General features: G+C 39.6%; 1 protein-coding gene across 2 annotated transcripts in view; it reads left to right on the top strand.

Annotated features, from left to right (window-relative positions):
- Nucleotides 1–12,090: 12,090 nt before the first annotated feature.
- The window catches only part of tcf4 (transcription factor 4), a 355,283-nt gene continuing 352,373 nt past the window's right edge, over nucleotides 12,091–15,000 (top strand). For both annotated transcript variants that reach the window (XM_062031630.1, XM_062031631.1), the window contains exons 1-2: nucleotides 12,091–12,144; nucleotides 13,941–14,016. In XM_062031630.1, coding sequence (XP_061887614.1) covers nucleotides 12,091–12,144; nucleotides 13,941–14,016 — 130 coding nt within the window. The remainder of the gene's footprint in view (nucleotides 12,145–13,940; nucleotides 14,017–15,000) is intronic.

Here is a 15,000-nt window from a genome sequence, read left to right on the forward strand (position 1 = left end):
CACACATAAACACACACACACACACAAACACAGGGATTGTGGGTGTCAGACAGTTTAAGCGGCTTTAAAGAAGATGCAAAAACGTAATCCGACTCTTGATTCTTATGTCTTAAGTAATGTGAATGAGGTTCAGAAGAGTCGAGACTTAAAATATCAAATGATTAGTTTTTTTTTTTGTTTCTTACAACCACAGCCTTATTTTCATCATTTAATCATACTTAATTAAAAATGGTATGTTTTTATCTACATTCATAAACTCTTTATGTGTTCTTTCTCCTGTGTTCTTTATCCGGTTGCATAAGTGGATGATCACCTTTTAAAAAAAAAAACAGATGAGGAATAATATTGGTAATATAAAGCATAGGCTTGTAAAAAAAAATCAGTGGCATGGTGACAGCAGCTCACCTACTTTGGAATAATAAACGCAATCATTTTACCGCCATGTTTTTATGTTTGCACACAATGTGTGTGTCGGTAGCACCGTGGCTTTAAGGTGACGATGATAAGTACTTCCATGGCTTCATGATTACTGCTGAGAAATGGTGATCAACACTGATCCTGAAAACGCCGGGAAAATTAGTCAAAAATTGACTTTGTGAGTGAAAATAAAAAACAATATGATATGAATAAGGGGTGTGCAATCTAGACGATTTACGATATGCCGTATTTTTCGGACTATAAGGCGCACTTAAAATCCTTCCATTTTCCCAAAACTCGACAGTGCACCTAATGTACGGATACATTTTGGTTGTGCTTACCGACCTCGAAGCTATTTTATTTGGTACATGGTGTAATGATAAGTGTGACCAGTAGATGGCAGTCTCACATGAGAGATACGTGTAGACTGCAATATGATGGCAGTCCCACATCAGCATATGACTCAAGTAAACAACACCAATGTCATGATCCGTGATCCGGATCATGTTTTTGTTATTTTTAGTTCCTGTTTGTGACATCTCTTAGTTTGGTTTGGTTACCATGGTTACTTATTATTTCCACCTGGCTCTGATTAGTGTTCGCCCGCTCACCTGCTTCGCGAGCACTAATCAGAGGCATTATTTAAGCCTGCCTTTGCCAGTCAGTCGGCCTGGCGTCATTGTTCGATTCATGCCCTGTCCACGTAAGTCGTGTTTATTTCATGCCACAGTTTCGTGTTTGTTCCACGCCATAGTTTATGCTGTTTGTTTCATGCCACAGTTTCGTGTTTGTTCCACGCCATAGTTTATGCTGTTTGTTTCATGCCACAGTTTTGTGTTTGTTTCGCGCCATAGTTTATGCTGTTTGTTTCATGCCACAGTTTTGTGTTTGTTCCACGCCATAGTTTATCCTGTTGGTTTCATTCCACAGTTTTGTGTTTGTTCCACGCCATAGTTTATGCAGTTTGTTTCATGCCACAGTTTCGTGTTTGTTCCAAGCCCTAGCTTATGCTGTTTGTTTCATGCCACAGTTTTGTGTTTGTTCCACGCCATAGTTTATGCTGTTTGTTTCATGCCGCAGTTTCGTGTTTGTTCTACGCCATAGTTTATGCTGTTTGTTTCATGCCACAGTTTCGTGTTTGTTCCACGCCATAGTTTATGCTGTTTGTTTCATGCCACAGTTTCGTGTTTGTTCCACGCCATAGTTTATGCTGTTTGTTTCATGCCACAGTTTCGTGTTTGTTCCACGCCATATTTTATGCTGTTTGTTTCATGCCACAGTTTTGTGTTTGTTCCACGCCATAGTTTATGCTGTTGGTTTCATGCCACAGTTTTGTGTTTGTTCCACGCCATAGTTTATGCTGTTTGTTTCATGCCACAGTTTCGTGTTTGTTCCACGCCATAGTTTATGCTGTTTGTTTCATGCCACAGTTTCGTGTTTGTTCCACGCCATAGTTCATGCTGTTTGTTTCATGTCACAGTTTCGTGTTTGTTCCACGCCATAGTTTATGCTGTTTGTTTCATGCCACAGTTTCGGGTTTGTTCCACGCCATAGTTTATGCTGTTTGATTTATGCCACAGTTTCGTGTTTGTTCCACACCATAGTTTATGCTGTTGGTTTCATGCCACAGTTTTGTGTTTGTTCCACACCATAGTTTATGCTGTTTGTTTCATGCCACAGTTTCGTGTTTGTTCCACGCCATAGTTTATGCCGTTTGTTTCATGCCACAGTTTCGTGTTTGTTCCACGCCATAGTTTATGCTGTTTGTTTCATGCCACTGTTTTGTGTTTGTTCCACGCCATAGTTTATGCTGTTGGTTTCATGCCACAGTTTTGTGTTTGTTCCACGCCATAGTTTATGCTGTTTGTTTCATGCCACAGTTTCGTGTTTGTTCCACGCCATGGTTTATGCTGTTGGTTTCATGCCACAGTTTTGTGTTTGTTCCATGCCATAGTTTATGCTGTTTGTTTCATGCCACAGTTTCGTGTTTGTTCCACGCCATAGTTTATGCTGTTTGTTTCATGCCACAGTTTCGTGTTTGTTCCACACCATAGTTTATGCTGTTGGTTTCATGCCACAGTTTCGTGTTTGTTCCACGTCATAGTTTATGCTGTTTGTTTCATGCCACAGTTTCGTGTTTGTTCCACGCCATAGTGTATGCTGTTGGTTTCATGCCACAGTTTTGTGTTTGTTCCACGCCATAGTTTATGCTGTTTGTTTCATGCCACAGTTTCGTGTTTGTTCCACATCATAGTTTATGCTGTTGGTTTCATGCCACAGTTTTGTGTTTGTTCCACGCCATAGTTTATGCTGTTTGTTCCACGCCATAGTTTATGCTGTTGGTTTCATGCCACAGTTTTGTGTTTGTTCCAAGCCATAGTTTATGCTGTTTGTTTCATGCCACAGTTTCGTGTTTGTTCCACGCCATAGTGTATGCTGTTGGTTTCATGCCACAGTTTTGTGTTTGTTCCACGCCATAGTTTATGCTGTTGGTTTCATGCCACAGTTTCGTGTTTGTACCACATCATAGTTTATGCTGTTTGTTTCATGCTACAGTTTTGTGTTTGTTCCACGCCATAGTTTATGCCGTTTGTTTCATGCCACAGTTTCGTGTTTGTTCCACGCCATAGTTTATGCTGTTTGTTTCATGCCACAGTTTTGTGTTTGTTCCACGCCATAGTTTATGCTGTTTGTTCCACGCCATAGTTTATGCTGTTTGTTTCATGCCACAGTTTCGTGTTTGTTCCACGCCATAGTTTATGCTGTTTGTTTCATGCCACAGTTTTGTGTTTGTTCCACGCCATAGTTTATGCTGTTTGTTCCACGCCATAGTTTATGCTGTTTGTTTCATGCCACAGTTTCGTGTTTGTTCCACGTCATAGTTTGTTTGTTTACCTCATGCCCAGATTTCTTGAGAAGATTAAAATCATCTCTTACCGCACGCTGTTGTTCGAAGTTGTCCGTTCTGCATTCCCGGGAGAACGACCCCGCAGTGAGCCGCAAAACCCCCACGTGACAACCGAAATGTTATATGTTCTATTGAAAATATAGAAAATTACACACAACGCTCAAAAATCTATCAAAATGTTTTAGTACGACTTTGGTAAGCTATGAAGCCGCACCGCTTGATGGATTGTACTGTGCTTCAACATACAAATATTATTATGGTGTTTGTATAAGGTAAGAAATATTATCTGGCGTTTTGTTTCGCAATATTATGCAAAAGAAACTTTTCTTACCTTCTGGTATCTGCTGATGCGTATTTGGGATCTGCATAAGTCCCGGAAATGTGCGCGCATTCCCCTTTGTAGTCGGTACAGACACCGTAGTCGATAAGCTTCTTCTTTTTCTCTATCTTCTTGTTATGGAACATTCATCCGCCGCTGTTGCCATTTCTAATATAAAGTAGTGTAAAGTTCTTACTTATATCTGTCAGTAAACTCGCCATGAAAGCACTAAAACATACCGGTGTAGTGAGTTGACTTTATTCACCCAAGGAACTTTAGTTATTAGAGAGTTCCGGTCGGACGGGACACGTTGTTGTTGCACTAGTGAGCCACGGATGAGGAGATGCTGCTCTGTTATTGATTCAAGTAAAGTCTATGTAGTTTTTGTCATTTTCTCTCTCGACTCTTGTGAATCCTCACAGACTTCTGTTATTCTGTTGTTTTTTCTACTTTACATTCAAGAGTAGCATAGCTTCTTGACTCCTCCTGTCCTTTTTTTTAATTAGTAATGTGTTGTCTCCAGTCTTCCAGTGATAATAATACTTGTAAGAAGGCTAGTTCATTTGCCACAATGGAGGTGGGGATTCATATTTATTGTTTATTTTTGCGCAACCCCGTTTCTTACCGTATTGATGTCAGCACAATTACAAATGAACTCCAACTGACGCTTAACAAGCCAAATTTAATTATATTTCTGGAGTAATTGTATCTAATGCTAATTTTCATTTTAGACGATAAAGTGAAATATTACATTTATGATTCATTTGCTTGGTACATTTGGCCTAATGGAAAAATCTGGACTAATCATCTCATGATTTAAACCAAATTATTTGCAGTCAGAAGAGTATTTATGTAACTGTCACTCACTAACTAATGTGTGTGTGTGTGTGTGTGTGTGGTTGTGTGTGTGTGTGTGTGTGTGTGTGTGTGTGTGTGTGTGTGTGTGTGTGTGTGTGTGTGTGTGTGTGTGTGTGTGTGTGTGTGTGTGTGTGTGTGTGTGTGTGCAGGGGGCATGGGGCATGGGGCAGGCTTACAGTTAATTATAGTGTTCCTGGAGAGCAAATGAGAACAGTGGGGCTATACAGCTCACACAGGTGCAGTCACACACACACACACACACAAACACACACACACACACACACACACACACACACACACACACACACACACACACACACGCACACACTTATGTGCACACTCAATGTTTTTGCAACATGTCAACATAGACGCCATTTCGAGTTTCATCAGAATCTTCCACATCAAACTAATCCAACCATGCATGAAACTGTTCCACCCATGTTGGAAGCACCAGAATGAGCCGCAATTTCTTAGTACGATGAAAAAATGCGATATCAGGAGGAAAAGGATGGGGTATTTTCTCTTTTTTCCATTTATATTATGAATGAACTAATTAAAAGGTTACTTATATCAGTAAGATCTATGAAACGAACGCTAATTAGGAAGTATTTTTGCTGGTGTAATGAATGCATTAATAAACCATACATATCAGTAAATGAAACCTGGATGTGATCAAAGTCAACAATCATGGAAATAAGATAATTGAATATAATATGATTGAATTATTTCCCATTTTTGCTTGATGTACAGCTTAAGTTGTTCAACAGTCCGGGGGTCTCCGTTGTGGTATTATAGGCTTCATAATGCACCACACATTTTCAATGGGAGACAGGTCTGGACTACAGGCAGGCCAGTCTAGTACCTGCACTCTTTTACTATGAAGCCACGCTGTTGTAGTAACACATGGCTTGGCATTGTCTGGCTGAAATAAGCAGGGGCGTCCAGGATAACGTTGCTTGGATGGCAACATATATTGCTCCAAAACCTGTATGTACCTTTATACCTACAGATGTGTAAGTTACCCATGCCTTGGGCACTAATACACCCCCATACCATCACAGATGCTGGCTTTTGAACTTTGCGCCTATAACAATCCGTATGGGTCCTTTCCTCTTTGTTCCGGAGGACAAAACGTCCACAGTTTCCAAAAATAATTTGAAATGTGAATTTGTCAAGCCACAGAACACTTTTCCACTTTGCATCAGTCCATCTTAGATGGAAGTCAGCGGCGTTTCCGGGTGTTGTTGATAAAAGGCTTTGGCTTTGCATAGTAGAGTTTTAACTTGCACTTTCAGATGTAGCGACTAACTGTAGATACTGACAGTGGTTTTCTGAAGTGTTCCTGAGCCCATGTGGTGATACCCTTTACACACTGATGTCACTTTTTTATGTAGTACTGCCTGAGGGATCGAAGGGAGGGATCGATCAATGCTATGTTTGCATTGATGTCTTCATATAATCAGTTTAATGAAACGGTGGGCATGCTCTTCCTTTGGAAAGCTGTTATTAGTGAGTGTTGGTCATATTGTTGGGATTTGTTTTGTTTCATACAAAACCCAAAACCAGTGAAGTTGGCACGTTGTGTAAATGGTAAATAAAAACAGAATACAATTATTTGCAAATCCTTTTCAACCTATATTCAATTGAATAGACTGCAAAGACAACATATTTAACGTTCGAACTGGAACATTTTGTTATTTTTGGCAAATATTAGCTCATTTGGAATTTGATGTCTGGAAAATGTTTCAAAAAAGTTGGCACAAGTGGCAAAAAAGACTGATAAAGTTGAGGAATGCTCATCAAACACTTATTTGGAACATCCCACAGGTGAACAGGCTAATTGGGAACAGGTGGGTGCCATGATTGGGTATAAAAGCAGCTTCCGTGAAATGCTCAGTCATTCACAAACGAGGATGGGGCGAGGGTCACCACTTTGTGAACAAATGCCTGAGCAAATTGTTGAACAGTTTAAGAACAACATTTCTCAACGAGATATTGCAAGGAATTTAGGGTTTTCACCATCTACGGTCTGTAATATCATCAAAAGGTTCAGATAATCTGGAGAAATCACTGCACGTAAGTGAAGGTATTACGGAATTTCGATGCCTCAGGTGGTACTGCATCAAAAATCGACATCAGTGTGTAAAGGATATCACCACATGGGCTCAGGAACACTTCAGAAAACCACTGTCAGTAACTACAGTCGGTCGCTACATCTGTAAGTGCAAGTTAAAACCCCACTATGCAAAGCCAAAGCCATTTATCAACAACACCCGGAAACACCGCCGACTTCGCTGGGCCCGAGCTCATCTAGGATGGACTGATGCAAAGTGGAAAAGTGTTCTGTGGTCTGAAAAGTCCACATTTGGAAACTGTGGACTTTGTCTCCTCCGGACCAAATAGGAAAAGAACCATACAAATTGTTGTAGGCGCAAAGTTCAAAAGCCAGCATCTGTGGTGGTATGGGGGTGTATTAGTGCCTAAGGCATGGGTAACTTACACATCTATGAAGGCACCATTAATGCTGAAAGGTACATACAGCTTTTGGAGCGTCCAAGCAACGTTATCATGGACGCCCCTGCTTATTTCAGCAAGACAATGCCAAGCCACGTGTTACATCAACGTGGCTTCATAGTAAAAGAGTGCGGGTACTAGACTGGCCTGCCTGTAGTCCAGACCTGTCTCCCATTGAAAATGTGTGGCGCATTATGAAGCCTAAAATACCACAACGGAGACCCCCGGACTGTTGAACAACTTAAGCTGTACATCAAGCAAGAATGGGAAAGAATTCCACCTGAAAAGCTTAAAAAATTGGTCTCCTCAGTTCCCAAATGTTTACTGAGTGTTGTTAAAAGGAAAGGCCATGTAACACAGTGGTAAAAATGCCCCTCTGCCAACTTTTTTGCAGTTAAGTTAATGATTATTTGCGAAAAATAAATAAGTATCTCAGTTTGAACATTAAATATCTTGTCTTTGCAGTCTATTCAATTGAATATAAGTTGAAAAGGATTCACAAATCATTATATTCTGTTTTTATTTACCAATTACACAATGTGCCAACTTCACTGGTTTTGGCTTTTGTACATTGTTACTGACAAATCTGTCATTTTTCTGTAGTGGAAATTTAAAATGACTTGTGTGGCTGGACATAAATTACCAAAGCCTGCTCACAAAGTAACGATTATACATCCATTCATAAATAAATGGCAGTAATGACGCACAACAATGAAGGGGTAAAGGAGAGTTGTTGTGTATCTTCTGCAGTGGCACACACAATACACACGCATGCACGCACACATTAGCTAACGACATTAATAGGGGTCTGTTTTGTGTCAGGCGGGTCTTAATATGATCATTGTGAGAGACATGGAGCTGTCTGTCAGTCTAAGTTCATTAACCGATGATAGATCACCTACAATATTGGAGTGTATGTGTGTGTGTGTGTGTGTGTGTGTGTGTGTGTGTGTGTGTGTGTGTGTGTGTGTGTGTGTGTGTGTGTGTGTGTGTGTGTGCGTGTGGCAAAAATCTCCATGTGTGTTTTGCTGTTTGTGTGCATCTTCTCCCTCTCTGGTGTAATTTATAGCCCTCAATCGGAGGCCTTATCAGGTGCAGGACACATGGACGCCCCTTCTTATAACTCCCCTTCCTCCTCCTCTTTGCCACTTCTTTTTAACTTCTGCACACAAAACTTGTATTTCTCCCACCTCCTTTTGCTCTCTTCTCTCCTTCGGCTTCAATCTGCTTCCTCGCCCTCTCAATTTGCCGCGCCGAATGGCACTCTCTCTAATTGTAATCTGTTCCATCCTCCTCGCCACTTCTGCCTCCAAATCAATCAGCGTCCAACTTCCAGTCTGTCAAAATCTATAATTATATTTCCTATACTTTGGATAGTTAACCGTTAAACATTACGGCGGGTAAAAGTCCACCGTGCGGCTAAGAGCGCCAGTAGAAAAGCGGGTTTCCAAAATTCCGCCTTTGCAAAAAAATAGGCACAAACTATATACCGCATTTTTCAGACTATAAGGCGCACTTAAAATCCTTTCGTTTTCTCAAAACTCGACAGTGCGCCTTATAACCCGGTGCGCCTAATGTACATAATATTTTTGGTTGTGCTTGCCGACCTCGAAGCTATTTTATTTGGTACAGGGTAAAATGTTAAGTGTGACCAGTAGATGGCAGTCACACATAAGAGATATGTGTAGACTGTAATATGATGGCAGTCAAACATAAGAGATATGTGTAGACTGCAAAATGACTCAAGTAAACAACACCAACATTTTATATGTTCCATTAAAAATATAAAACATTACACACGGCGCTCAAAAATCTATCAAAATGTTTTAGTACGACTTTGGTAAGCTATGAAGCCGCACCGCTTGATGGATTGTACTGTGCTTCAACATACCAGTATTATTATGGTGTGTGTATAAGGTAAGACATATTATCTGGCGTTTTGTTTCGCAATATTATGCAAAAGCAAATTTTCTTACCTTCTGGTACCTGCTGATCTGTATTTAGGATCTGCATAAGTGCTGAAAATGTGCGCATGTCCGCCTTTGTAGTCCATAGTCCATAAGCTTCTTCTTTTTCTCTATCTTCTTATATTGAGACGTTCATCCTCCGCTGTTGCCATTTCTAATATAAAGTAGTGTAAATTTCTTACTTATATCTGTCAGTAAACTCGCCATGAAAGTGCTAAAACATACCGGTGTAGTGAGTTTACATTATTCACCCAAGGAACTTCAGTTATTCGAGAGTTCGGGTCGGACGGTTTTTCACGGGAAAACTTTTTCGTCGTCGTTATTGCACTAGTGAGCCACGGATGAGGAGATGCTGCTCCGTTTTTGATTTAAGTCACACATAAGAGATATGTGTAGACTGTAATATGATGGCAGTCAAACATAAGAGATACATTAAGACTGCAATATGACTCAAGTAAACAACACCAACATTATATATGTTCCATTGAAAGTATAGAACATTACACACAGTGCTCAAAAATCCATCAAAATGTTTTAGTACGACTTTGGTAAGCTATGAAACCTCACCGCTTGATGGATTGTACTGTGCTTCAACATACCAGTATTATTATGGTGTGTGTATAAGGTAAGACATATTTTCTGGCGTTTTGTTTCGCAATATTATGCGAAAGCAACTTTTCTTACCTTCTGGTACCTGCTGATCTGTATTTGGGATCTGCATAAGTGCGGAAAATGTGCGCATGTCCGCCTTTGTAGTCCATAGTCGATACGCTTCTTCTTTTTCTCTATCTTCTGGTATTGAGACGTTCATCCTCCGTTGTTGCCATTTCTAATATAAAGTAGTGTAAAGTTCTTACTTATATCTGTCAGTAAACTCGCCATGAAAGTGCTAAAACATACCGGTGTAGTGAGTTTACTTTATTCACCCAAGGAACTTTAGTTATTGGAGAGTTCCGGTCGGACGTTTTTTTCACGGGACACATTTCCGGCCTTGTTGTTGCACTAGTGAGCCACGGATGAGGAGATGCTGCTCCGTTATTGATTTAAGTCACACATAAGAGATATGTGTAGACTGTAATATGATGGCAGTCAAACATAAGAGATACATTAAGACTGCAATATGACTCAAGTAAACAACACCAACATTCTATATGTTCCATTGAAAGTATAGAACATTACACACGGCGCTCAAAAATCCATCAAAATGTTGTAGTACGACTTTGGTAAGCTATGAAGCCGCACCGCTTGATGGATTGTACTGTGCTTCAACATACCAGTATTACTATGGTGTGTGTATAAGGTAAGACATATTATCTGGCGTTTTGTTTCGCAATATTATGCAAAGGCGACTTTTCTTACCTTCTGGTACCTGCTCATCTGTATTTGGGATCTGCATAAGTGCGGAAAATTTGCGCGCGTCCGCCTTTGTAGTCCGTGACGACACCGTAGTCGATAAGCTTCTTCTTTTTCTCTATCTTCTTGTTATGGGACATTCATCCTCCGCTGTTGCCATTTCTAATATAAAGTAGTGTAAAGTTCTTACTTATATCTGTCAATTAACTCGACATGAAAGCGCTAAAACATACCGGTGTAGTGAGTTTACATTATTCACCCAAGGAACTTTAGTTATTGGAGAGTTTCGGTCGGACGTTTTTTTCACGGGACACATTTCCGGCGTTGTTGTTGCACTAGTGAGCCACGGATGAGAAGACCCTATGGTCCGGACAATACGGTACACACAGTCCCATTATAATGTGTTTAATGTGTCCAAATCTATTTGGGCTGCTACTAAATGAATGTTTAGAAAACAAAGAATATATTTAAGTAATGTGTCTCATTCAACCAAGTCATTGTAGTCTCAGGGCATTCGGTCGACCACACACTGCAAAAAGTCATGGTTCAAAAACAAAAACAAAAAATACAAAAATGAGGGGTATTTTATTTGAACTAAGCAAATTTATCTGCCAATAGAACAAGAAAATTTGGCTTGTCAAGACTTTCCAAAACAAGTAAAATTAGCTAACCTCAATGAACCCAAAAATACCTTAAAATAAGTATATTCTCACTAATAACAAGTGCACTTTTCTTGGTAGAAAAAAAAGAGACCTTTTTGCTCAATAGGTTGAAAAATATTCTTAAATTAAGTAAATGCCAGTGCCATTATCTTGACATAATGATATGCGCTCGGCATCATGATTTTTTTTTCATGCTTGAAGTAAGAAATTGTGACTTTAAAAAAGTAGTTTTATACTTGTGAGTGTTGATGACACAGCTGTGCAACAGTTGATATTCTAGTTTCAAGCATGTTTTACTCAATATAGGTCATCAAATCTCAGCAACAAGCTGTAATATCTTACTGAGATCATTTAGCACCAAAACACTTAAAACAAGTAAAACACTCTAACATAAAATCTGCTTAGTGAGAAGAATTATCTTATCAGACAGAAAATAAGCAAATATCACCCTTATTTGAGATATTTCATCTTACTTAGATTTCAGTTGTTGCAGTGCACCTGGACTGTTTGGTTTGTCATGGAGGACGCTCTGCCTCTCATCCCAGATGTATACTCAAGTGCGTTATATTAATGTACAGTTATGTTATTTGGCTGCGGTGGGAATCCAACCTGTGACCTCTCTGTCAAGAGAACTGACCTTTGATGGATATGCGATACAGTGTGACGCCAGTGGGGATTAGTGGTCTGTGCCAGGCTTAAAGGTCCATTACATTTCATAGAGACATTAAAGGCTCTGCAATCATAATCAATAATGTTTAATGATATGGAGAAAAGGAGAGATGATGATTTACCACATTCGTACACGCGATGGGGATGACACACATAAGCATATGGCGTGCAATGTTGTTGCATGGTACGTACAAAAGTGGTGCTGTGTATTGATTACGCAAGGTTAAAGTGCACATGTGTAAATAAACAACTCAACATTCTTACATTTTCTCATTTTGAAATATTGAATGGTTTTTAATAATTCCCCATTTGAATCGGTGAGTGTTTTAATTGCATCACGAGGCATTCTTTGTTTAAAATGTCATATTGTTATATTGCATTACTTCTGTTCAACTGTCTACTTTCTCTTTCTGTACTGCAGATATGGAGGAGAGAACGAGTGCAGGGTCATGGGCGAGTGGGAGCCGCTCTTCCAAGGTAAAGAAGAAGTGCTTCTCTGTGATGTCTTGATAACATGTTTTGCAAAATGCATTGAATTGACCAATGTGTTGCGACACCTGGCCATTATTATTGTCGTTGTGGCCTGCGCAGCCCTTTGAGACACTCGTGATTTAGGGCTATATAAGTCCACTTTGATTGATTGATTGATTGATTGATTGATATTACTACTGAAGGGAGCCTAAAAGAGAGAATATGTCATATTGGGTAACTAATTATATTTATAGAACTATAGAATTACTTGAGACTAACTCAGACTGAAACTTTGATTTATGGCCAAGTGCCGGGCTATATATATATATATATATATATATATATATATATATATATATATATATATATATATATATATATATATATATATATATATATATATATATATATATATATATATATATATATATATATATATATATATACACTACCGTTCAAAAGTTTGGGGTCACCCAAACAATTTTGTGGAATAGCCTTCATTTCTAAGAACAAGAATAGACTGTCGAGTTTCAGATGAAAGTTCTCTTTTTCTGGCCATTTTGAGCGTTTAATTGACCCCACAAATGTGATGCTCCAGAAACTCAATCTGCTCAAAGGAAGGTCAGTTTTGTAGCTTCTGTAATGAGCTAAACTGTTTTCAGATGTGTGAACATGATTGCACAAGGGTTTTTTAATCATCAGTTAGCCTTCTGAGCCAATGAGCAAACACATTGTACCATTAGAACACTGGAGTGATAGTTGCTGGAAATGGGCCTCTATACACCTATGTAGATATTGCACCAAAAAACAGAAATTTGCAGCTAGAATAGTCATTTACCACATTAGCAATGTGTAGAGTGTATTTCTTTAAAGTTAAGACTAGTTTAAAGTTATCTTCATTGAAAAGTACAGTGCTTTTCCTTCAAAAATAAGGACATTTCAATGTGACCCCAAACTTTTGAACGGTAGTGTATTGTCGTGGAGATAAAAGTCACTGTGAATGTCCATTTCGCGTTCTCGACTCTCATTTTCAAGAGGATATAGTATCCGAGGTGGTTTAAAATACAAATCTGTGATCCACAATAGAAAAAGGAGGAAGTGTGGAATCCAATGAGTCAGCTTGTACCTAAGTTACGGTCAGAGCGAAAAAAGATGCGTCCTGCACTGCACTCTAGTCCTTCACTCTCACGTTCCTCATCCACAAATCTCTCATCCTGGCTCAAATTAATGGGGTAATCGTCGCTTTCTCGGTCTGAATCGCTCTCGCTGCTGGTGTAAACAATGGGGAAATGTGAGGAGCCTTTCAACCTGCGACGTCACGCTACTTCCGGTACAGGCAAGGCTTTTTTTTTTATCAGCGACCAAAAGTTGCAAACTTTATCGTCGATGTTTTCTACTAAATCCTTTTAGCAAAAATATCGCAATATTGCGAAATGATCAAGTATGACACATAGAATGGATCTGCTATCCCCGTTTAAATTTAAAAAAATTAATTTCAGTAGGCCTTTAAGTAATGACAAATAAGGAAGCAACCCCACAAAAAAGTTTGAAATGCAACATTTCCTTCTTTAAAGTCACCCACGCTCTGTCAGTTTGAAGTAAACACACTTTACTCACGACGGGCCGGTTATAATACTAATCAAATACCATCCCGGAGGCCATCGACTTGGACACTTAGGCAATATCGTCATAATAAAATAATAACTGTGATGAATCAGTGCATTCATACATACTGCTCCCTCACCTCTGCTACTTAAGCGATAACAACAAAAACAACCCTCTCCATCTCTCTGTCCGTCCAGAACTATGCAGAAGGATCTCAGTACATGGCGTCACATGACAGCATCTCGCCGCCGTACCCAAATCCCAGGCTAACAGGTAACAACTGGCTGACTGGATGTTCGTATGTGACATTGTGCGCCTCTCTTGTCTTTTCTGCACACTTTGTTATGAACGTATCATAAATTATAAGGAGACATCAGGCATGCAGCTTCTCTCTCTCTTCACCCTCCGCCCCCCCCCCCCTTTCAGGCCAGGCATGTATTAAACGCCAGGCAGCGTGTGTTCATTTACCCATGATGCACTCTGCCTCTGGCCCTGGCTCCGATGTGGCGCCAGTTGTGAGCAAATGGCCACTGACACATATAATCTGCCTCCTTCTCCTTCTTTCTCCCTCTGTTAATCACTCTCTCTCTCTCTCTATTGCACAAACACACGCACACACGCAAAGCTTAATTACCTTTGACGGGATTCATAAAAAATGGAAGATGTCAGATCTCAGCAATGCATTTCTGCCAGCACTCTCTGTTCTTCGCATGTCTTGGATGTGGTTTATGGTGCGGTGTTTTAAAACCGGAATGTTTGGATCAAGGAGCCGGTGAACAGGTGTTTGCATGTCTACTCCGAACTATGTCAGTCGTGTAAAGGAGAGACAAAGACAATGTGCAACAACAACAACAGCGGTTAGTATCGGCGCCTCGGGTTTTTTACCCTTGCATTCATCGAAAGGGACCGAGTCGTACAAAAACCAAAACATTGAAACAGTAAATCTATTCCAGACACTCAAAAATATAAACAAAAAACTCATATTTTAGGGAATAATTATACAAAACCCAAAACCAGTGAAGTTGGCACAATCCTTTTCAACTTATTTTCAATTGAATAGACTGCAAAGACAAGATATTTGATGTTCAAACTAAGAAACTTTTTTTTTTTTGTGCAAATAATCATTAAATTTGAATTTAATGGCAGCAACACATTGCAAAAAAGTTGGCACAGGGGCATTTTTACCACTGTGTTACATGGCCTTTCCTTTTAACAACACTCAGTAAACGTTTGGGAACCGAGGAGACACATTTTTGA

This window comes from Entelurus aequoreus, linkage group LG21 (genome assembly GCF_033978785.1).
Source record: "Entelurus aequoreus isolate RoL-2023_Sb linkage group LG21, RoL_Eaeq_v1.1, whole genome shotgun sequence".
In the NCBI taxonomy this organism is placed as follows: domain Eukaryota; kingdom Metazoa; phylum Chordata; class Actinopteri; order Syngnathiformes; family Syngnathidae; genus Entelurus; species Entelurus aequoreus.